Below are 23,731 nucleotides of genomic sequence, written 5' to 3' on the forward strand. Positions count from 1 at the left end.
AATAAGATAAATCTTAAAGTAATTAAGAATAATAGCAAATTAATAATTTTGTGCTGAAAAATACATGTTTAGTGTTTGAATAATATAACAATGTTCCTCGGTTCTATTGTCTGGAGAAGTTCTTATCATTTGTAATTGAATGAAAATAATCACGTCTTCCCAGTATAACTAATGCATACACTTTGATTCCCAATGCACAAACCCTAAATATAGGAGCATTATACAAGGAAAAACTGTCTACTACAGAAATGTCCAAGTACCTGGGGTGCTGAAGACAAAAACTGTTGTTGGGGTTGGTGTTAATTTCTGTGTTGTGGTCAGAGGGGATGTGACGGTTGGAACAGCAGTTGTTTCACAAGGTGTCAAAGTCCTCTCAATAGTTCCATTGACTGAACATCTGCCTGTGATACATCCTCCCAGTCCATCCGTTGTGTGATAAATTATATCTCCAAAGTTGTACTCTACATTGTTGTATTGGCATGTACATGCTGTAAATGAAAAAAAAAAAAGTATTTAAAAAAACTATATAATGAAAGTAGATTCTGCTTTTACAATCTTAGAACTAAACTATGACTGAAATGCTAAAAGTCTTACCATTTACATCAAATTCACAGATAACACCAAACGATGAACAATAACTGCAGGAAAAAAAGCACAAATAGGATATTTAAAAACTATTAGTGACATATATGAAACATGAATATGAGTAGAAAATGTACACATACCATGACTGACAGTTCTCTGTGGTCAGCACCTGCTGGCCAGTCTGATAATGTAACATGTCAACATAACAGCCACAATCTTCCTGTGTAACACACTTCATGTTATCCTCATCAAAAACAGGCTGCTCAGGAGGGCATTTAGGATAGCAACCTGAAATGGTTCAATGGGAAAAATATAAATCAGATTAAAAACAAACAAAACATCCATCCGAGGCAATGTGAAGGTAATTTTAAGAATAGATTTCAGTGAATCAATTGTGGTGACAAATGATTTGAAGACATTGTTCTCTAACTTGTCCAGTTTAGGGGACAGCCTATTATATGTCTTTTTCATGATTCTGAACCAAGGTGATATTATGATTGATACATTTGCATTAATTTGTTTTTTAAAAGCTGCAGCAAAATCTCCCCAAAATTATCTCAAGGTTTTCTACAGTAGTAATTGTAAACTGATTATGCATTATTTAAAAATATGTATTTAATATAGTACAAAATAAGTGTGACAAGACAAAATTAATTCAATGTGTCTTACAAATACAAGTATTTATAGTTGTTTCCTCACTAACATGCAGATGATATAACTGGTTGTAATTATCTCACCTTCAAGCGCTGGTATCTGACTAGAGCAGTTTCCAGAGGGGTTTCTGCATGTCTGCATACAAGGAGCTCCACAAGGTTTGTAATGCCACTCACATTCACCAGGGGGGTTGTAATAATCACAGAATAATGCTGCAATGAAAAGGCAAACCTTAAAGTTGTTTAAGGATTTTGTGGTGTACAGTTTTTAGTCATTCCTTTACAGCACATCTGATGTGAATGTTATCAGTGACTCACGGCATATTTTAGGTGTTCTCCAGGCAACACAGGCTCCAGCCTCATTACAGGCTTGTGCATAGGCTGTTACAGCAGTGCAAAAACACTCATAATCTCCGCCACTATCACAGGCACATGCATCTCTCACACAAGCATCATAGAAAGGAGAGGGGTCCACCTTTAAAGCAATATTCATAAAAATGTGGCTGGTAAATGCATTTGATTTTTCAGACATAATATACTTAACATATGGATATTCGAGTTCTCTAAAGAGCAGTTTGTTGTAAGTACCTGTGAATGACAGGTTGAGAAGACATTGCTAGTAATGATGCTGCATTGCCTCTGTGCCCAGGCCTCCCTATACGGATTATGGACACATGGTTCTTGGATGAGAGTTGCATCTGGACAGCTAGAGAGCTTCCAGCTGTTTACAAAATCCAGGGCGTCGACAGCAATTGCTTGACTGCGTGTAGTGAAGTCATTGTTTGCGTTCCCATCGTAGTTTCCGCACAGACCACACACACGTCCCTGTCCATATGAATAGAACACTGTTATTATAAATATTAATAAGATATTTGTATTTTAATAAATAGACTTGACAAGGATGGAGGTAATAGTCCTGCCACAGTACTCACATTAAACTCTGGATTCAGTTTGATGTGTATAGTTGTTTTTCTGTCCCAAATGAGCATCAGACCATTACTGGCCTCAATCACTAAGTAAAGCCCCATGGTGCGCATCTGGTAGGGAATCTCCTCTCCTGCATCTCTGCGAACAACTTGGTAGGATCCATCTGTCAATCTAAGCTCATTGCTCTGAAATATAAATGACAAATGCAATGCTCATTCTGTACTAATTTAGGTCTTGATTATGCCTGCTTTGGTAAAAGTTAAGAGTTAACTCACTCCGAGGAAAAGCTTGATAGCCTTGGAACAAGTGGTGCCAGTGGATCCACAGGGAATATTTTCAGTAATGACTCTAAAAGTGCCGGTGGTGTTATTGCAGAAGTCCTGGTCATAGCATAGAAATTTAGATTTAGATTGAGTTATAAAGATCTTCGGGCCTCATAGGAAAGTGCAAAGTTCATACCTGAACAAGGCTGTATTCACAGTTCCCACTAAAGACGTATCTTTTCTCATCAAAGGTTCTATAATGACCATCTCCATAGATGCTGCATGTCCCACTGCACTGATTTGTGGTACATATCCATCGTCTATTCTTACAAGTACTATAAGAAAATTATGTAAGTGCATTATAAACAATAGTATCTAAAATATGAAAAAATAATTAAAAATCTCACAGTTGAACATACCATGTATTGCAATCAGTCTTGATGCTTTCCCCAGGTTGGTAGGCAATTCCATTATGGATGCAAGGACAGAGGTCTTCAGCAATGCAGCCACCTTTCCCATCTGACACCAGCCCGGTTGGGCACACACAGCCAGACACACACTCTGTGCTGATCTGCAGTCATGCATATGCAATATTTCACAACAGATTATTAAGGAAGAAAGGAATAGTTCATCCTAAAATTACAATTTAGTTGTTATTTATTTACCCCAGTGCCATTCTAAACCTTTATATGCTTTTATTTTCTCAGTGGAACACAAAGGGAGAGTTTATAAAGTGTCTTCACACAGCTCTTTTCTGTACAGTCTGTCACAGACTGGTGTTTTGTTATCCCTATTGGAGTTCTACTATTGGAGTAGTACAGTGCACTATGACCATGTCATGTCACTTAAAGAAATGTCTTGTTTTGTGTTGCACAGAAACAGAAAAACTAGCATACTGGTTTAGAATAACATAAGCAAGACCTACACCTTTACAGGCATTCAAGTAACTCACGCAAGCCATGTCTAATGTGTTGCAGCTCTTCTGACACTCTGATCCCTTGGAACCAGGGCTAGCACTGGAGCAGTTAAAAAACATCATTGGCTCGTTGCATTCTAAAAGTAAAGAATCATAGAATTGATGAAGACAGTGTACTCACTTAAAGATATAAGTGTATCTGATGTCAAATTCAATCACTGATAAAATCTCATAAAACATCTTCTAAAAACTCTTCACAGCAACTCAGAAACATTATCTTAACAATTTAATCTTTTAACAATTTAAATATAGCTTCTCACACACCTTCGCCATTTGATCCACCAGAGCAGCTCAGTTTCCCTTGTTCGCAAATACTGAAATATAAATATTAGGTTAAATACTATCAAATCAAATTTGGGGTAGTAATCTACAACAGGGTTTTTCAAACTGGAATATATGGAAGCCCAGCATCCCCTTGGTTAAGAGAAAAGTTTATTATAAACTTAAGATAAAAAGAAGGCTGGCAAAGATTGTGAAATGCAAATTTAGTTTGGCCTGAGTACAATGATGATACTAAAATCAATTATTTATTTTTCTCACAAAGTTAAAAACCCTGTATTCAAAATATACCCTTTAAACAAATATTTTATCCAACATAAATGTAACCAACTCCATGTGCATACCATGATCCTCCATCTTTGGAGATGGAGATCCCAGCAGGAACAATTTTGCCTGAATCATAGCATGAGCAGCTGGAAGATGCAACACAGTCACCATTCTCGTTCATGTATGTTCCTTCTGCACAGCCACAGCCATCCACTGGTACAAAGTCAATAGCGCAGGTGCTGTCTGATTGGCTGAGGGATTGGCAAGTGCGGTCACAGCTGGTCATTTGATAGGAGTAGACCGTGGTGGCAGGGCAAGTTAGGGTGTACTTATCTGAGAAGAAAGAGATGACATTTAATTGAGTTTAACTACAATCAACTTATTGAACATATTGTGATCAAGCTGTTGACAGCTATCAAATATTCTCAAGAAGAAAGCAACTCACTGCAGGCAGCTTCTCTCCAGCCATCAAGAACAATCCCTCTTGCAGCACATGCATGTACGTATGAAGACAATGCAGCACACATACAGTCCTCACTCTTCTCACAGTTGCAGCTGTCATATATACAATTCTAGAAAGTATGGAAAAGTTAGAGAAGAGTTAAAAATGAAATGTATAACATTAGCTGACATATATATGACTATAATTTCACTTACTGCTTTGTAGACTTCAGGGTTGATTTCAGAGTGGCAGGGGGCAAACACTGATGAGGGATCTGACAGCAGGGAACACCAGTGCTGTGCGTATTTCTCTGTGTGTTTATTAGAAACATGATCAGTTCATGATGACATTCCAGAGTTACAAATGCAAAGTGTTATGGTATTGTGGAAATCACATGCCAACAGTAAAGATAAATTCATACCATTTTCAGTGCTGAGACTGCAAGGATTCTCAAAGTTTCTTTTAACATCAGGGCAACTTGCTCTTGTTTTCCAGGTGTTGGCAAAGTCCAAAGCAGTTCCTTCCCTGAGTCCACCAATGGTTGTAAAGTCATCCGCCTCAATGTTGTTGAAATTGCCACAAAGACCTGTGGATTAATTCATCAACAAAATTAATCTAGGGCATAATGAACTGAAGATTGTAGATATTCCCACAGAAAAAAAGACAGAATGCCTTCACATAAAGTACAAGATGATGCTTTTGTCCAGAGTATTGCATGAGAAGGTTATCGCGAAGAGGTCTGTAAAAATAAATACCACATGTTTCTCCTTGGTATGCTGAATTGACTGTGATGTAAAGTTGCATTAATGGTACAAGCTGGATCTCCAGACGAAGCCCAATCAAATTGGCCTGAATGATAATGTAGAATGAGGAGGGCTTGAAAATGCTCACATCAGCTGAAAATCAAATAATAATACAAATTTAGAATTACAGACATTGGTGTGTGTTTAATATGATGCAAGACTTCAAGTAGTAATCCAGTATTTCTTTATATAACCATAGTTAGTCCACATTAACCATATATCTTTTTCTCTTCATGATCAGTCTTTCAAAACAATCCTTCGATGCACCCACACCATTTGAAATTACATCACTGTAAAGGCTTCATATTCGCATTCCCTTCCCTACATTCACCAAATAACCTTTCTCTGATATTAGTTACACTATGCAACTTTTTTTTTTTTTTTTGATAAAAATAACAAATAACAATATCAGTATTGTTAATGAGAGTATGCAAAAATCCACCTTCCAAAACTGGTTGTAAAAACAAAAACAAAAAAACTGAAATCGCCCCTATACCTTTATAGAGTGCACTATTTTAGGAGAGAGCCTAAAACCATCATGGATAATATCAAGTGCACTCATTCGATACACCTCGATAACGACTGATATGCACTTTAAGCATCGTGCCGAATGAATTCCAGCATATTGAACTGTATTATTGGAGTAATGTAGGGAAAACTGAAAGAGAGTATTAGATTTCAGATACAGCCATTATTTATTTGTTTATCCGCTCTGATAAGATGTCATAAATCCATGTGGTTCATAGTTGCATCGAACTACATTCATCCGTGCAGAGAATCAAAGCCGAAGTGCAACCAAAGCAATCTTCTTCTGCAAGACACACGTTTTATTTTTTTTAACCACTAGAGGGCCAAAAGCTACATAGTGTAGCTTTAATTTAACTTAGCTAGCTCTACTATGATAACAAAAATTGATTTAGTAGGCCTACTGAAATGTATAATTATATTTGTGTGCTTATTATTAAGTAATGAATTCATGAATTTATTTTTACCCCTAAATTTTCTCTTTTCATGTCTGTTGATTTGCATAGCCTACCTGTTAAAAACGGCAACTGGACAATTATTCTGTTGACCTCAATATTTCCACTGGAATCCACTTTAAACACCTGTGTGCACAAATGGTTTCTGTTCAGAAATGCTTCAGAATGACATGCAGATTTTAAATATAGGGCCTGCATATATATATACAGTATATATATATATATGCAGTAATGTAAAGAGCAAGAGGGGGTTTCATCAAGTTTTGATAAAAGCCTGTTCTGGTAAACATTGTCTGTTTTTTCCCCTTCCCCAATCCTTTTTAGTACTTACAGTATTCCCATCTGACAATGCCAAAGTTATTGCGTTCAAACAGGTTTCAGTTTCAGTCACACCACATTTCATCAGGTCCCCTTGAATTGTGAATTCTGTGCCTGTGCATTGCTTTAAAAAAGAAAGAAAAATGGACCAGTTAAGTAATACAACTTTTTTTTTTTTTTTTTTTAAATGAAGATTACATTTCCCACCATTTGAAATTACATTCACATTTGTTACCATATTTGATTACCTTAAAATCATCCATAGAAATGTGAACATAGAGTTAATCATAAAATAACAGTCATTATTAAGAATTAAGGTTTTGTTTGTTTGTGGCACACATTTTGTTTATCCTTCATACAGCCATAATCTAGTTCACTGTGTACTGTCTAACAAAGAGATCTAGATAGCAATAGTTAACTTCTGTGGGTTAATTTGGTGAGAACAAAAAACATCCAATTAATTTCTTAAACTAGTCATGCAAACGTAATCCCTTTTTCCACCACAAATCAATTTGTACCATTTGAATCTTATCAAATCAATCATGCAATAGCCACAATTATCCCTAATATCAGCCTCATACTCAGATTTTAATGGCTTTCTAAAAGCTGCTCAGTTATTAAACACAAACTCATAATTATCATTTTTAGATGATGAAAAAATTACATTTTATTAATAAAATAATTGATTGCTTCTACTGTTCTCATGTATAAGTCACTTTGAAGAAAAGTGTCTGCTAAATGACTAAATGTAATGTAAATGTAATAAAATTACATTATCATCTGGACATTTATTATCTGACATGTTTATTATATTATGACGCTGTTTAGCACAATGCTTAGAAATCAGCTATTAATTTACTATTAATTAATACAGCAACAGCACATATGTAATGCAATGTCTTGAAATGTTGTCTTATAAAGGTAATTGCCTTCAACCACATACTTTGGAAAGGACGTAAGTGCAGTCTCCATGAAAGGTGTAGGCTTTTCCATCAAAAGTGGTAATATGGGATCCACCCTCTACTGAACATGCTTGTGGACAATCCTTTTGGTTACAATTCCACTGTCCCTGTTCACAGGTACTAAATGGGAAATAATAATGTAAATACAAACCTACACTTTTTATAACACTCAATATAGTAGGCCTACATAATATATTAAACATTAAATATTCAATCGCTTAGTATTTTTAATCATGTTTTTATCCTGACCATAAGAGCAAATTGAATGTGAATTTCAAAACAATGGAGGCTTACCAATCTCTGCAGCTGCTTGTGTAATTCTCCCCAGAGGCAAATATTTTACCTCCAAGGATGCAGGAGCATTCACTGTGTGGAATACAGCCAGTGTTGTGTATATCATCAAAAACAGTGCCTTGAAGTGAGAGAAAGAAGAAAATGGGTTATGGCTCAGACAGTCACTGGGCTCATACTTTTTCGGTCTAAAATAATTGTATGAGGATTAAACAAAATAATATCAAAATAATATAATAAAATCAAAATAATATCAAATTATATAAACCATAATAAAAACACTATACCAGGAGGGCAGAAGCATCCATCAATGCAGTGGCGCTCACACACTTGTCCTCTTTCAGGGTTGGTACAGGTGTCAGTACAGGGATTTCCACACTCTTGGTGCACCATGCTTTCTGGGCACGGATGTGCTGCAATATAGAAAAAGAAGGAGAAAGACTATTCAGAGAGCATCAAAAAGAATACAAAACTACAAGAGGAGACTGTGGATCATTCAAACACATCATGTTCAGTTCATATCTCATCCGACTATATTAATGGTAAGGCAAACATTAACAAATGGCCAAAAAGTTAGCCATGCTGGGCATGAACATGGCATACTTACGGCAAAAATATTCTGTTCTCCATTCTTCAGGCCTTCCACCTGCATGTACACACTGTCTAGAATATTCAGCGATAGTTTTGCATAGGCAGAAGGATCCAGAGGTGCCATTGCAATGGCATAAGTCCCTCATGCAAACCTGGACAAACGAATCAATGGAAACCAGACCTGTGCAATCACTGAACACTGCACTGGAGAAGATATCGCGACAAAAATTCTGTGGAGAATGAGACATAAAATACTCATCAACAAACAGGTAAAATATATCTACAGCTGCAAATGATGAAACCACTAATAATAATGATTCCAAATACTCCCCTGCTTGTGATATAAATCCATTCACATTCAGAAATTTACATTTTAAATTTAAAATCAATATATATATCTATCTATATATATATTGATTTACCGAAGACAAAGTATATCTACCTGTGACTTAAACCCTGGTTTTGTAATATGAGATTCACAATGCTGACTCAAAATGCACAATACATTTCTCAAGTCACTTTAAATAAATACATCTGCATTTTCTTCAGAAGTATACATTTTATGTAAGTAAAAAAGGTGTGTACAGTGGGTGAAGTTTAGGATCAGAAAGACAAGAAGAGAGCATGAACCAACACCATTTTAGCCTTGAGCAATGCATATTTTTAGCCCCAAAATTGAATTATTTCTACCCCAGTTTTAAGGGGAGTTAATTGCCTGTCATTTCTGTGTAGACAAAGAAAAGGTCTAATGGAGTGCTGACAATTTCATTTCTTACCTCATCTCCACAGTTTTCATCAAGAGATATTTTGTCTTCCTGACAGATTTCTGTTGGACCATCCATTTTCCAGAGGTTCCCATAATCAGAAACGGACAGCGTAGTTCCTAAAACAAGAGATGTAATAATTCTTTATTGTCTGTGGACAATCGTGTGAAACATGCAAGAAAGTTACAGATATATTTCTCTATAGACAGTTTTGTAAAAGTAAATAAATAAATGAATAAATACCATCACTGATGAATTCGTTGTAAGTCTGGATTCCATTGAAGTCACCACACAGTCCACATGTTTGGTTTTGGTATTTTTCATCTAACTTGACCTGAAAATTGATTAATATATATATAATACAGTATATAGAGTGGTGCAGGTATGACGTCAGCAATTCAGCAAATTTGCTGTTGGTTTATTCGGGAATTTTCCTATGGGGTTTTATATAATGTGGGTTTTCGATTTGAAAAACAAAAGCCTGTGGCAAACATAACTTGACTATACTTTGACGTTTTGTTCTACAATGTAAATTACACACACCCATAACGAAAACTCAAATTTTGAAGCAGTTATGTTCATTTTTGAAAATTTACGTTTTTAATTAAGTAAATAGATAAGATATCTTGGGGTGCGAATGTGTCCATAGCATTTCTTTTTCTTCCATACAATGGAAATCAATGGGGACCATCAACTGTTTGGCCCATATTCTTCAAAATATCTTGTGTTTAGCAGAAGAAAGAAATTCATACAGGTTTGGAAAAACTTGAGGGTGAGTAAATGATGACAGAATTATCATTTTTGGGTGAACTATCGCTTTAATTAAGTATTTTAATTAAGTATTGGAGGCAGTATTGGTTTGTTGCATAATGAGATAAGATATCCTTACCATGAAAGAATCATCTTCATTCCACATGGCTACTAGCCCCAAAGCAGCCTTGATTGCAATATAAGATGTCATCTTCTCGACGAAAACTTCAGAGTTGGTAAATGGAAGTGTCACTCTACAGATAACATTGACATTGATAACATTAGACACAGAATTTTTTGTCTTACCAACTCCCAAACCACCATCAAAAAACATAGTGAAGATTGACAGCAATGTGAGATGAAATCAACACTTCATCATTTTTGCGGGTCATATGATATGACCAGAAAACAACAACAACAACAGCTTATAATCAGAATCACTTACATTTGCCCATTAACACTGAGAGAGCCTTTTGTTAGCTCTATTATTGTCCCCTGTAGTTTCATCATGATTTTGCTGATTGTTGGTTCATTGTTCACCACCTCATGCCTTAACTGGATGTTAAAGTCTTCATAGGTAGTCGAACAGTGTGAGGTAAAAATGTAGTTGCAGGAAGATGGAAGCTGGAAGTAGTTCCCATCGTACGTCTTGAAATGGTAGTTACCCCAAGCACTACAAACCAGCTCATTGTGTTGTGAAGTCAATCCTAGTAAAATAAATAAATAAAATATTAGTTTTTAGTTTATTTTAAAGTTGATTATGAAGAAACCTTTGAATTTAAATGACTTAGAGATTTTTTACCTGAAACCAATTCTATCGTAGAAGTTGGAAGCATGTTCATTGTTGTGAAAACAGCTGGAGGAATTTTTTAATATATGTTAAAACATAGGTAAGAATCATTTGTTTGAATGCTTTGCAAAACGCCCAAATCTTTTCTTTTTTTTTCCAGTTCCACTAAACAGAATATAATTTAAGTAAATTGTATTACCCATATCTCCTAACTATTTGATAGTTATCTTCCCTTTTTAATTGTTGAGATAATTTCTGCCTTTAATGATGATTATTCTGAATTCATTCTTAAATCTGAACAAATTCTTTCAAAATATTAGCATGATACATTACATATACTTGTAATTATTGTGCTACTATAATTCAACTAGAAAAAATCATTTTACAATCAAAGTAAAATCCAGTATTTAGAAACACTTGTTATAAATTGTCTTACTTGTTTGTGTTACTGCCAGTCCAATACACAGTGTCACCCATTGCAGCACTCCTATGGATACTCTTTTTAGCATCCCCATGGTGTTGGAGCGTCAAGCTCTCCACAAGATCAATGAGAAAGACACAGTCCCATACTCAGAGTTTTATACCATTTGTCCCTTAGAAGGGAGGTAAGATTGAACTAAAGGTGGGGCCAAATGTTTATCTTCCATGACAGCATAACGTAACATTTAGCTGATGGATTTCCATACCTGATTTTAGAATGCGTGACTAAAACAGGTTCATTTTAGAAACTGGCTAATTATTTAACGAGGGAAAAAAAAAAAACACATTAAACATTAAAAAATAATACTTATAATAAGAAGAATAAGAATGGTCAGCAAATATTCAAAGCCAAATCAATAAATATTCAATCAAAGAAGTTTATGTTGATTTTTAAATATTCTTCTTTCAACCATGCACCAATTTGGTTATGACATCTTTATTCTTTCTTCATAGTTATACTTCTACACGATTTTTTTTTTAGGTTTTGCTTGCTTTAGATTTGTTATTATAATACTTAGTCTTGTTTAGTAATTATGGCTATATTTAGAAATTATATTTCAGCTATACCATCTATATAAAACATCACCATGAAAGATGATGATTGATGATTTTAGTTTAGTTATTGATATATGTTTCTAGGACTTTTTATTTTGCATTTTGAACTCAATGCTAGAGTAAAATAATAGAAATAGCTGGAAATGTAACTATGTAAATGTTTGTGGTTTTGGTGTGCCTTTATTGTATTGCAAGAATCTTTATAAGAGAAATTATGGTAACAATGCATGGGGTGGGGTAGTTTTTTGAACTAATGATGTATAAATATTGAGTCCTTAGTACATTAATCCAAGTGACTCAACTTTGTGAACACTCCTTAACAAAACTTCAGGCCCTGTACTTTTGTGTTGTGGAAGGAAATGTTTTTGCATAATAGCACTTATTGCTTGTGTCATGAGTGATGAGATTTCTCCAGGATCTGCATCCTGATCAAAAGAAGTTAAAAAAATCTAAACACTAAAATTTAAATATTCATATATAAAAATATATATTTGTATATATAATTCTCTCACATTAAAAAAAAAGAAAGAAATTAAAAACTATTAATTATAACCTAAGGCTGTCATATATAGCCGTATTTAGGATTTACCAATTTAATCCGAGGCAGAAACTTTAGAATTTTGCGGCTATTATTAATTTGCTATTAATATTATTTCTATTCATTTTAATTAAGACTAAGGTGATCCACTCTCTAAAACCTTCCAAACCACCCTAAACTCTGGTTTATGCCTCATCTGAGGTTGTGTGCGTATAGCCATGCTGTTTGTTGAACTGGGAGCTCTGGAATGTTTTCTCACAGTCTTCGTCATTCTCTGCTATATGGTGTATTATCTCACAAGCACAAAGTAAACAGATGGAGCTTAATATGGTCTTTGGGGTAAACTGGATTCAGGATTCTGAAATTAGCTCAATGGCTCAACAACGTAATTCAAACACACATTGTGATGATTGATGTTCTGCTATGACATGGTGTATGCCACTGTAGATTAAACTGCGGCAATTTAAAGCCTTTATGTAAAGGTCATTTTCGCAATACTTGAATAAATATACGTGAGGAAGAAAACAAGAAAAAAATATCCATCTTAAATGAAAGCTATGATATAAGCTTTTGCTTTTTCTGATTTAGAAATGGTTGGTTAATCATTATTAACATAAAATGATTGGAGCAAAGATGTGTGATTTAAGTTACAATGGCCATAAATTGCCAAATAAAATTGCCAAATACAATCAATTTTCTCTAAAAAAAACAAACAAACAAACCAAAAAAATCTGTTGTTCTTTTGTATGAAGGCCATTTCATAGGACTACTGTTCTGAAAGAAGAAAGCAAACTGGATATCTGAATATTGTTATTTCTTGTGACAAATAGCTTGTGATGTTCCTTATTTGTAAATCATTTCAGATGATAGTGTCTGCTAAATAAATAAATATAAATGTTCTCATCGATCTGTCACTTGTTGTTGCAAAGCACGTCATATATGATGATGATTTATGTAATATGAGTGCAAACTGGATAAACAAAAAATGAAATGTTAATGATGTAAGTGTATATTCCACTGTAAGTGTAAAAAATAATTACATTATATTTTATATATGTTAAAATACACTGGACAAGGATGTACAGTACAGTCCAAAAGTTTGGAACCACTAAGATTTTTAATGTTTTTAAAAGAAGTTTCGTCTGCTCACCAAGGCTACATTTATTTAATTAAAAATACAGTAAAAAACAGTAAAATTATGAAATATTATTACAATTTAAAATAACTGTGTTTTTATTAATTTATTCCTGTGATCAAAGCTGAATTTTCAGCATCGTTACTCCAGTCTTCAGTGTCACATGATCCTTCAGAAATCAGTCTAATATGCTGATTTGCTGCTCAATAAACATTTATGATTATTTTCAATGTTGAAAACAGTTGTGTACTTTTTTTTTTTTTTTTTTTTCAGGATTCCTTGATGAATAGAAAGTTCAAAAGAACGGCATTTATCTGAAATACAAAGCTTCTGTAGCATTATACACTACCGTTCAAAAGTTTGGGGTCAGTAAGAATTTTTATTTTTATTTTTTTGAAAAGAAATTAAAGAAATGAATACTTTTATTCAGCAAGGATGCATTAAATCAATCAAAAGTGGCAGTAAAGACATTTATAATGTGACAAAAGATTAGATTTCAGATAAACACTGTTCTTTTGAACTTTCTATTCATCAAATAATCCTGAAAAAAAATATTGTACACAAATATTTTGTACAATTGTACACATTAAATGTTTCTTGAGCAGCAGATCAGCATATTAGAATGATTTCTGAAGGATCATGTGACACTGAAGACTGGAGTAATGATGCTGAAAATTCAGCTTTGCATCACAGGAATAAATTACTTTGTGAAATATATTCAAATAGAAAACAGTTATTTTAAATTGTAATAATATTTCACAATATTACCGTTTTTTACTGTATTTTTAATTAAATAAATGTAGCCTTGGTGAGCAGACGAAACTTCTTTTAAAAACATTAAAAATCTTAGTGGTTCCAAACTTTTGGACTGTACTGTATGTAGGCCTAAATGTTGCATTTATTTGACCACATTTGATAATTTTGTAAATTATCAAATGTAAATTACATTTTTGCTTGTGATGGCAAAACTTCATTTTCAGGATTCATTACTCTAAGGAAACATTATGTTACATAAATCTTAAGAAATCATATTAATATGCTGATTTGAAAACTTATTTATTATTTGCAAACTTGCAAATAATAATAATAATAATAATAATAAAAATCTGCTGTTCTTTTGTAAGAAGGCTATTTCATGTAGGACTACTGTCCTGAAAGAAGAAAGCAAACTGGATCAAACCAGGAGAGAGTGAAGTGGACAATAAAATGATGAGATAAAATCTGACACTGAACAAAACAAAACTGAATGGTAATAAATTATAGATGAAGCTAAGTTTAACATGTTGAGCTGTTGTGGGAAATAATAATTGTAAGGTCCTTTAGAAGCACTGCCATTCACATCTATGGTAAGCACTGCAGAAAGCATAAAGTCTGCACAACCAAAAGTTGTGATCATCTTTTCTTCCCTTTTGGGTTGCATATCTGAATGAAACATCTTCTCAAAAAAGAATAAAATGTACAAGTAACAAATATAATTTTATATCACTTTTATATTGCTGTTTAATCATGTGTTTTGTGCTGTGTTGTATTCATAACACCGAATGGGTGCCATTTCTGTCCCCAGGACATTGTATGTATAAATATGCATGAAAATTAACTCTAAAATACATTTTATTATTCAGCAAAATGTCCTGAACATTACTCTAACTAATAATTTAAAATATATAATTTAAAACATTATTAAAAACTAGTCAAAAAAAAAAATTGCATTTGTTACATGTCCCTGCATACAAACCTAAACTTTATCATGAAATATAATTATTAAAATCTTTTAGAAATCTTATTATTTTTGCATTGTTGTGTTACTCCATATACAATCTATGTTAAACAAAAAGAAATTTCTAGAGAAATCCGCAGCCCTCTCTTTTACCCCCTTTTTGTTTTTCCTTCCCTCTCTCTCTCTTCTCCTCTCTCTCCTTATTTGCCTACTACAGGGGGTAGGCAAGTTCGGTCTTAGAGAGCCGCTGTCCTGCAGAGTTTAGCTCCAACCCTGAAAAAAAACCTTCAGCTGCCTATAGCCTTAGTAATCCTGAAGAGCTTAATTTGCTTGTTCAGGTGTGTTTGATTAAGGTTGGAGCTAAACTCAGCAGGACAGCAGCTCTCTAGGACCGAACTTGCCTACCCCTGACATAGAACATCCCTTCAACACAGAAATCTCACTCACACACATGTACACATGGTCATGTACACACTCTCTTTCTCACACACACATACACACACATATGGACACTCATGTTATCCTATGTTCATTCCTGTTACTAAATTTATTTATTTTTCAAAAAAAAAAAGAAAAGTTAAACCACTGTTTTTATCAGTTTTGTTTGGACCATCATTTATACAATTGTTAAATAAACTAAATTATTAATAAAACTGATATACTTGAGGCTTCTGTCTTCTTTTAAATGAGAAAAAAATATATATTTTGTGTTTTTTCTTAAAATACACCTTGTCTTAATATAAAGTGATTTTCTTTTGTCACAAATATCAATTATTTGAACAAATAACCAACCATTTCTTCAAAATAAACACCTTCTTGAGGTGAATACAAAGGAATTAACTTACATGCTTTTAAACATGTTTTTTAACCCTTAAATGCATGACTGTTTCGCCAATCATTGTTACATATTCGGGTCTTTATCGACCCGGATCAATATCTAACACAGAAGGATCTCTACCTGTCGCGATAATATAAAACTCCTCTGATATTAGAGTAACAATTATAGAAGAATAAAATAAAGCATATTTTGTTACCTTTTGGAGCTTGAAAGGGCTCCATTTGAGCAGATGTTTTATGCCATCATCACTGTCGTCGTCAGAGCTCATTTCCCAGTAAATTCAGCAAATAATAGGCTATTTTTATGTTTGAGGTCACGAATATGAGCCCATTTGCGATCTCAAACGTATTCTCAAAACTATATAATTTTCAACATCTTCAAAATCAATATTTCGATCACTGACAGCTTCTCCAGATCCATCTAGTGACAGTGGCAGTCATATTTGATTGCGTTTAGTAACTTACTTGCTCTGCAGTAAATTGCTGAGCCATTTCATGTTTTTCTTATTATTTCGTTTTCTGTCTAAATGAGTCGTCACTTCAGCATTGTGTATCAGACATTGCCACCTTGTGGAATAAAGGTGAATTGCACTTATTCCGTCATCTAAGATTAAATGATTGTTGTGCAGAAAAAATATACATACACTCATACACACCTCGGGTCATTAGCGACCCTATACAATTTTTACAAAAAATGAATACAAAAATAGGCATTCTTTTATAATTTTATGATATTTTTCTTGTTATATTCTTTATAATGAATTGATTGAGGAATACCAAGAAGGTTGATGTCTAACTTTAAAAAATGAACGAGGAGGAGGGTAGTGAATGATGTCCCGGGTCACTAAAGACCTGAGGTATGCATTTAAGGGTTAAACAGCACATGAGTTTTGGTAACAGGACTGAGAAAACATGCATCCATCTTCTGCTTTGAAACCTTGTAAAAAATTAAATAAAGTTGCCTGAGATTGACCAATACACATTTTGAATAGTTGAATATGTGTAGTATTAGATTCAGTGTTGAAAAAATATATAAATTAAAATTTAATTTTGAAGAGTTTCAACAAGCAAATTTCACCCATTCGGTGGAATGGCCCAGAATGCCTCTATCTAATTTTTCTCTATCTCTGTCCAGTAAGTTTCCCATTGTCTAGTTTGCATGGTATAATAATGCACTTAAATCATACTGAGCATTGAGAAAGTTTATTCAATAAACTGCGCAATTACACAATTACTTCATCCCTACTTCCTGCTATTTTGTAAATCAAGCCAACGTTGATGGAGAGAGAGGTTCAGCTAAGGTCTGTTCAACAATCTGTATTATTCTTCAAGTAATCTGTATTATTCTTCTGTAATTTTTGATCAATTTAAGGATTAAAGTATCATTTTTGTCCATATTTTTGAAACTTTTGTATGGTAATGTATGTAAAATACTCCAATCTTGTGCTCTTTTTGTGTGCAAGATATACTTAATATGTATGAGTATTTAATTTGTGAAATCTAACTGGACTTGTTCAGGTTAAGAGATCTAGAAATTAATATGCAATATTCAAAAATCTGTGAACCATATACTATTGCCTAAACTTTGTTTAGTGAGTTTTTATTGAAAATACCCAACACAGACATTTTCTCTAAAATTGTGAATATCAATAACAATTTAGCTTTAAATATTTTAATTATAATTTTAAAATATGTACAGTTTAATGCTGTTTTAAGAAATTTTATGGACATTTTGCTCTAATCACAAAGTTTTCGTAGGCTACAAAATTAATTTATTTATAAAAACAGTAACAACAAGAGATAACGAGAATGCACTGATTTTATATATATATATATATATATATATATATATATATATATATATATATATATATATATATATATCTGCACAATCACACTTTTCTATGTAGATCTATGTTTCTATGTATGCATGAATTTGGATCCATCTCTCTTGTGTATCTCCATGCAACAAGAATATAAATGTTGTCCTGTATTTGTGCAGAAAGCAAAAAATTCATTGTTGTGTTTTCCTCTTCTTCTTCTTCTTTTTTTTTTTTTTTGTTGTTGTGAAGAACATGAAAAAAAAATGGAATGCTGTTTTGATCTTATTTGTATTCATAGGTATGTGTACATAGACTAGTCTTTAGAAATGACACAAACAGAATTGAACCAATAGGCTGTCAAATTAGGCAAATGCATTAAATAAATTATGCTTTCATAAACATACATTAATTACCATTACCATTCATTTAATTTTATAAATATGTTGATATGATGATATTAAATGTTGCAGTGTCTGTCCAACCAAAGATAATGTACATTACCAGACAAAGGATTTTCTAATGTTTTTGAAAGAAGTCTCTTATGCTTACCAAGGCTGCATCTATTTGATTAAAAAATACAATATTTCAAATATTGTAAAATATGATTACAATTTAAAATATTTTTTTAATTTTAAAATTATTCCTGTGATGCAAAACTGAATTGTGTTATGAATAAATGACATACCAAATAAAAATGTTGCCACTCATAAGTCATTCTGAATCGACACATAACTAACATATATTTAGAAAAACATGAGAGTTTACAGTTCAAGATTCAGAATTACTCAAAATTACTCAAAGTTACTAATATGGAGATATATAAGATACCGGAGGCCGATTTAGGTAACGTAAATAAATATAAAGGAAGAGGGGAAACATGCAAAAGATAAAGGCATGTACAGTATGCAGCTATTATCGTAATAATAGTAGGCAAATAATAAAATGTAGGGCCTATCACTTATGTTATGTTGCTTGCTATGCTATTACACATTGGCCAACAATATTCATTTTTCTGTCCAACTAGCTTACATAACCAGACAGTAAAATGTGATTTTGTAACATAATGTAATTTTTTTTTTAAACAAACGTAATGCTTTAATATTTTACTGTAAAGTTGTGCAATTTGGGGGGATTTATGGTATTTTGTGTTATTTATTTGCCTCAATTTGTAATAATTTAAATATATACATTTATATAAAATAGCAAAATTTTATGTTAAATCTACTTTAATAAAGATCTACATTTCTCAATTTCATTCATAGTGATAGACATGAAAAATGTGCCTGGGATTTGTGGACGAATGCTGCCATCTACTGGAGAGCAAACACTTAATTAAATAAAAATTAAAATAACATGATTTTTTAACTACAGCCACTAGATGGTTAGAGAATTAATAAATGGTTCACATTATAAAATCATTATTATAACAATAAAAATAACTTCAAATTTTAGCATTTTTTTGTTCAATAATTATATCAAACAGATATTTTTGAAAAATACAATTAATTACAAGTCTGTAGAGAACAGTGCACTATTGCAGACTTATATACTGAGGTTTTAATTACATTATTTTTAAACATTTCATGTGTGTTTTTAGAGAAGGCTAATAAAAAAAAAAGTTTATTGTCCCTTGTAAGGTCTATTGTCTAATGTCTGGCATGGCGAACTGCCCCATTCATGTTTCTATTTGTCACACTGAGCTCTCAGAGAAGAGTGAAGGCAGGATCCAATTGTAGAGGAATTTATTAGAATATTAACAAACAAACAAATTAAATCAAACACAAGAAAATCAAGAAAACCAGGGAGCAGGACTGAGAGCAACGATACATCCACCAAATGAAAAGACCAGACCACGAACACAGGAGCACAAGCTCTTACACACAGGATACAAGACACACCTGCTGACAATCAGGGAACTAATCAAACAAGAAAACTACAAAGGACTACAAAAATGGCACATAAGACAGGAAACAGGAACAGAACCAGGGCAAAATGCAAACTAAAACACCACATTACAAAATACAAGAAACACAAAACCAGAGAACATTATGTTCTTACTCAACAAACCTTTCACACCTCTGCCAGATGTGAGACCTAATCTTTATTATTCTTTCATAATTATTATTTTGTTGTTATTCAGCCTTTATTAGCCTACACTCTAAAAAATGCTGGGTTAAAAACAACCCAAGTTGGGTTGAAAATGGACAAACCTAGCGGTTGGGTTAAATGTTTGCCCAATGTGCTATTTAACTATTGTTTAAAAATGACTATATGGCTGGCTTAAAATGAACCCAAAATAGATTGGAAATTAAAAATCAGACACATAATTACTAGAGGCAACAATAAAAATCAAAAGGTGAACATTTATTAACAAGCAGTTTAATAAAAGTTTAATGTTTAATTATTTTTCAGTAAACATATTAATAAATGTTAATTTATTAAACATATTATTAAGTTAATTTCCAACATACATTGGGTTCATTTTAAGCAAGCAATACAGTAATTTTTAAACAATAGTTGAGTTAAATAAAACTACCCACATTTAACCAATTAATTGCTGGGTTAAAATAACCCAATCGCTAGGATAAAACAACACGTTTTCTGGGTTTGTCCATTTTCAACCCAACTTGGGTTGTTTTTAACCCAGCATTTTTTTGTGTATATTCTGGCATTACATGGCTTACCCATTCACATCACTTTGATTCCTATATACATTTATCCACCTATTATAAAAAGTCTTTCTAGAAAACAAAACAAAACATTTTCTAATGACTTTACATAAATCCTTTTGACTGAAAAAATAATGAAATGTAATTGCACCTGTTCAGCAGGTGCTTTAGAGCTACAATTAGAATCAAGCTACATAAGACAATTTATATGATAATACTATGCTTATAAGATTATACTACTACCAGCAATTTACAACACCACTCAGCCATTTTCACCAAGGATGCTTCAGGCCGGCTCTGAAGTCATTTTCTTTCTTTCTTTCAAATTACAAAAATCAGAGTATTACATCACCATAACAGAGACATACACATACCACAGATCGATCGATAGATAGAAATTTGCATTTTCAAACATTATACGCTATAGCTTAATTGAGCTGTACTTTCCATTTTTTATGCATAAATTTAAAGTAAGAATGAAATCATAATTGAGAATTACTGTTTTTTTTATTTTATTTTTTTTTATGGAACATTGCAGTAATTTATTATAAGAGATTTATCCATGCACATTTTTTTATTCATGTGTCCTTGTAATCTTTAATCAAAATAACTTCCTCTCCCTCTTGCAGTGACATCTCTTCTCTTCTCTGATGACGTTTACTGGCGCGAGGGTGGGATCAACCTGTCACTCACATGACACTGACAAATAGCAAACCACAATAATCCAATCAATTCCCCATGGACAAAATCAAGTCCCGCCCTACATTTTCTCTTGTTCCAGAAGCCATGTCACTTGGAAATATGTCACAATAGGGGAAAAAAGACTATCACAGCTTCAGTTTCATGCCAACTTTAATATTGTAGTTTGACAACCTTCCTTTTTAATAATATTATAAGACAATAATAGCAGCAGTTAATACAATTTTGACATAACATTTTTTGTCAAAGTTACATAGCGTAGCTTTAAAGAACAATCTCACACCAGATATTGATACAGTGATGACTGTTAGAGATTGAGAGAAAGCAAGTTGGATGTTAGAATTATTCATAGATCACAACTATTTTATTTCTACATTTATTCAATCTATTCAATTTTGAATACAACTCCACTACGTTTACGCAATATGTCCTTTATATTGTATGAATACACTTCTAAATACAGCAATTTTTATATACTTTTTATTAATTTATATATTACCTACATTTAAAACATTTAAAAAAATAAACATTTAACATTTAATAGTAACTTTTTGATTTAGGTGTAACCATTCTTTTATCCCTTTTTTTACTGAAATGGTGCTGGTTCTCATGCTGGTGTGTTGATGAAATCTGAATCGGTGCTGAATGGTGTTCGGCAGGGGAACTGCAAACCTCAGATAGCGACCCCATTTTTCTGATAGTCCTTATAACCTGCCCATAAACAAACAGTACAAGTAGTTCTGAGAACATATTTTAACATTGAACGTAATTATTCAATATTATAACAAATAAAACCAAGTTATTTTATGCAAGGCAAAAAGCATTTCCATCACGCAAAATAACCAATGCAGACTGATGCGTTTTAGCTGACTTGTTGGGATATAAGAATCGACATTGGTTCATCAAAATGAATATCAATTAAAATCAGCTAATCAAGTGTGTGAACCCGAGTACAAAGCCTGATATGCTTTGCTGTTGATTCCTTATATGGGTAGCAAAGCCTATTCCAGATGTATTCAAACAATATTCCCATAATTCTTGTGTAGATTTGTTTTCACCGGAATAGCCAAGCCTGTTAATTATAGGGTGTCACTGACTGTCAACATACATTTGGCCATATACTGTAAAACTATATTCCTTACACCAAAAAACAAAGGTAGAACTGTAATATAGTCTGCTAGTTGTGAAAGATAATGTAAAAAAAGAAGAAAAAAAAATATGCATATAGACATACACCTACATAAGTGTCATTAAAGTTGATCAAAGCATTGATATAATAAATATTATATTACACTTACCACAGCTTGGAACACAGATATTAGAATTATGTCGCAAAAGTGTAGTACCACTTGGGCAGTAACATCCCTCTCTTAGCATGGATTTCAAATGATTGAATTCATTACTGCCATGTAAATATTTTAGATTAAATCTAAAATCATACACAAAATAATGATTAATCATTTCCTTTCAGCTTCACTTTTCTATATTGCAAATTATAAATATACATTCTTAAAGGTGCCCTAGAATCAGAATTTGAATTTACCTCGGCATAGTTGAATAACAAGAGTTCAGTATATGGAAAAGACATACATTGAGTTTCAAACCCCATTGTTTCCTCCTTCTTATGTAAATTTCATTTGTTTAAAAGACTTCCGGAAAACACTCGGATCTCAACATAACACCGACTGTTACGTAACAGTCGGGATCATTAATATGTATGACCCCAATATTTGCATAATGCCAGCCCATTCGACGCATTAGACAAGGAAAGGCAGTATTAACGGCTGGATCTGTGCACAGACAAGGTAAGCAAGCAAGAACAACAGCGAAAAATGGCAGATGGAGCAATAATAACTGACATGATCCATGATATCATGATATTTTTAGTGATATTTGTAAATTGTCTTTCTAAATGTTTCATTAGCATGTTCCTAATATACTGTTAAATGTGGTTAAAGTTACCATCGTTTCTTACTGTATTCACGGAGACGAGAGTCGTTGCTATTTTCATTTTTACACTTGCACTCTGTATAATGCATAAACACAACTTCATTCTTTATAAATCTCTCCAACAGTGTGTAATGTTAGCTTTAGCCACAGAGCATAGCCTCAAACTCACACAGAATCAAACGTAACCATCTAAATAAATACTTTACTCACATAATTCGAAGCATGCATACAGCATGCATGACGAACATCTTGTAAAGATCCATTTGAGGGTTATATTAGCTGTGTGAACTTTGTAAATGCACTGTATTATAGTCGAGAGCTCGTGGGGCAGAGGGAGCGCATCTCTTAAAGGGGCCGTGCTGAAAAAATCAGTGCATAGTTAATGATGCCCCAAAATAGGCAGTTAAAAAAATTAATTAAAAAAAATCTATGGGGTATTTTGAGCTGAAACTTCGCAGACACATTCAGGGGACACCTAGGACTTATATTACATCTTGTAAAAAAAACAATCTAGGGCACCTTTAAGTGTTCAGAATATTTTTCAAGATTTCAAATACCTTCCATTACAGGCTGGTTCCACTTGAGGACCACATGCTACATATATCTGTGGCATTTTACACTTAAAATCTGAATGAAAAAACAAAACAAAACAAAAAAACCGTAATGTGTGTTTATTAAGACAAAGTT

General features: G+C 33.0%; 2 protein-coding genes across 3 annotated transcripts in view; both read right to left on the bottom strand.

Annotated features, from left to right (window-relative positions):
• Positions 1–240: 240 nt before the first annotated feature.
• Positions 241–11,156, bottom strand: LOC125264050 (mucin-5AC-like). Its single transcript, XM_048183294.1, has 26 exons — positions 11,078–11,156; positions 10,297–10,558; positions 9,991–10,105; positions 9,345–9,435; positions 9,114–9,220; positions 8,077–8,159; positions 7,437–7,575; positions 6,507–6,617; positions 6,232–6,301; positions 5,148–5,288; positions 4,814–4,978; positions 4,608–4,702; positions 4,396–4,522; positions 4,000–4,283; positions 3,776–3,818; positions 3,381–3,520; positions 2,848–2,999; positions 2,625–2,763; positions 2,441–2,545; positions 2,171–2,350; positions 1,827–2,063; positions 1,557–1,713; positions 1,323–1,451; positions 726–873; positions 595–638; positions 241–488 (listed from the first exon to the last, which is right to left on the bottom strand). Exons 1-26 carry the CDS (start codon positions 11,154–11,156, stop codon positions 241–243), a joined length of 3,591 nt encoding a protein of 1,196 aa, XP_048039251.1.
• Positions 11,157–21,229: 10,073 nt separating this feature from the next.
• Positions 21,230–23,731, bottom strand: part of LOC125263977 (mucin-5B-like) — an 83,513-nt gene continuing 81,011 nt past the window's right edge. For both annotated transcript variants that reach the window (XM_048183179.1, XM_048183178.1), the window contains 3 exons: positions 23,602–23,671; positions 22,393–22,523; positions 21,230–21,805 (listed from right to left, as the gene is read on the bottom strand). In XM_048183179.1, coding sequence (XP_048039136.1) covers positions 21,768–21,805; positions 22,393–22,523; positions 23,602–23,671 — 239 coding nt within the window. In that variant the 3' untranslated portion in view covers positions 21,230–21,767. The remainder of the gene's footprint in view (positions 21,806–22,392; positions 22,524–23,601; positions 23,672–23,731) is intronic.

The sequence above is a fragment of the Megalobrama amblycephala genome, linkage group LG3, assembly GCF_018812025.1.
Source record: "Megalobrama amblycephala isolate DHTTF-2021 linkage group LG3, ASM1881202v1, whole genome shotgun sequence".
NCBI classification, from domain to species: domain Eukaryota; kingdom Metazoa; phylum Chordata; class Actinopteri; order Cypriniformes; family Xenocyprididae; genus Megalobrama; species Megalobrama amblycephala.

Bases quoted from the DNA above. Each gene is read 5' to 3' on its own strand.
- LOC125264050 (XM_048183294.1), bottom strand. From the start codon at position 11,156: ATGGGGATGCTAAAAAGAGTATCCATAGGAGTGCTGCAATGGGTGACA. The intron at 2,064-2,170 runs GTGAGTACTGTG...TCATATGGACAG, and splicing joins AACTGAATCCAGAGTTTAAT to GGACGTGTGTGTGGTCTGTG. The intron at 1,714-1,826 runs GTACTTACAACA...ATTGCTTTAAAG, and splicing joins TCTCAACCTGTCATTCACAG to GTGGACCCCTCTCCTTTCTA.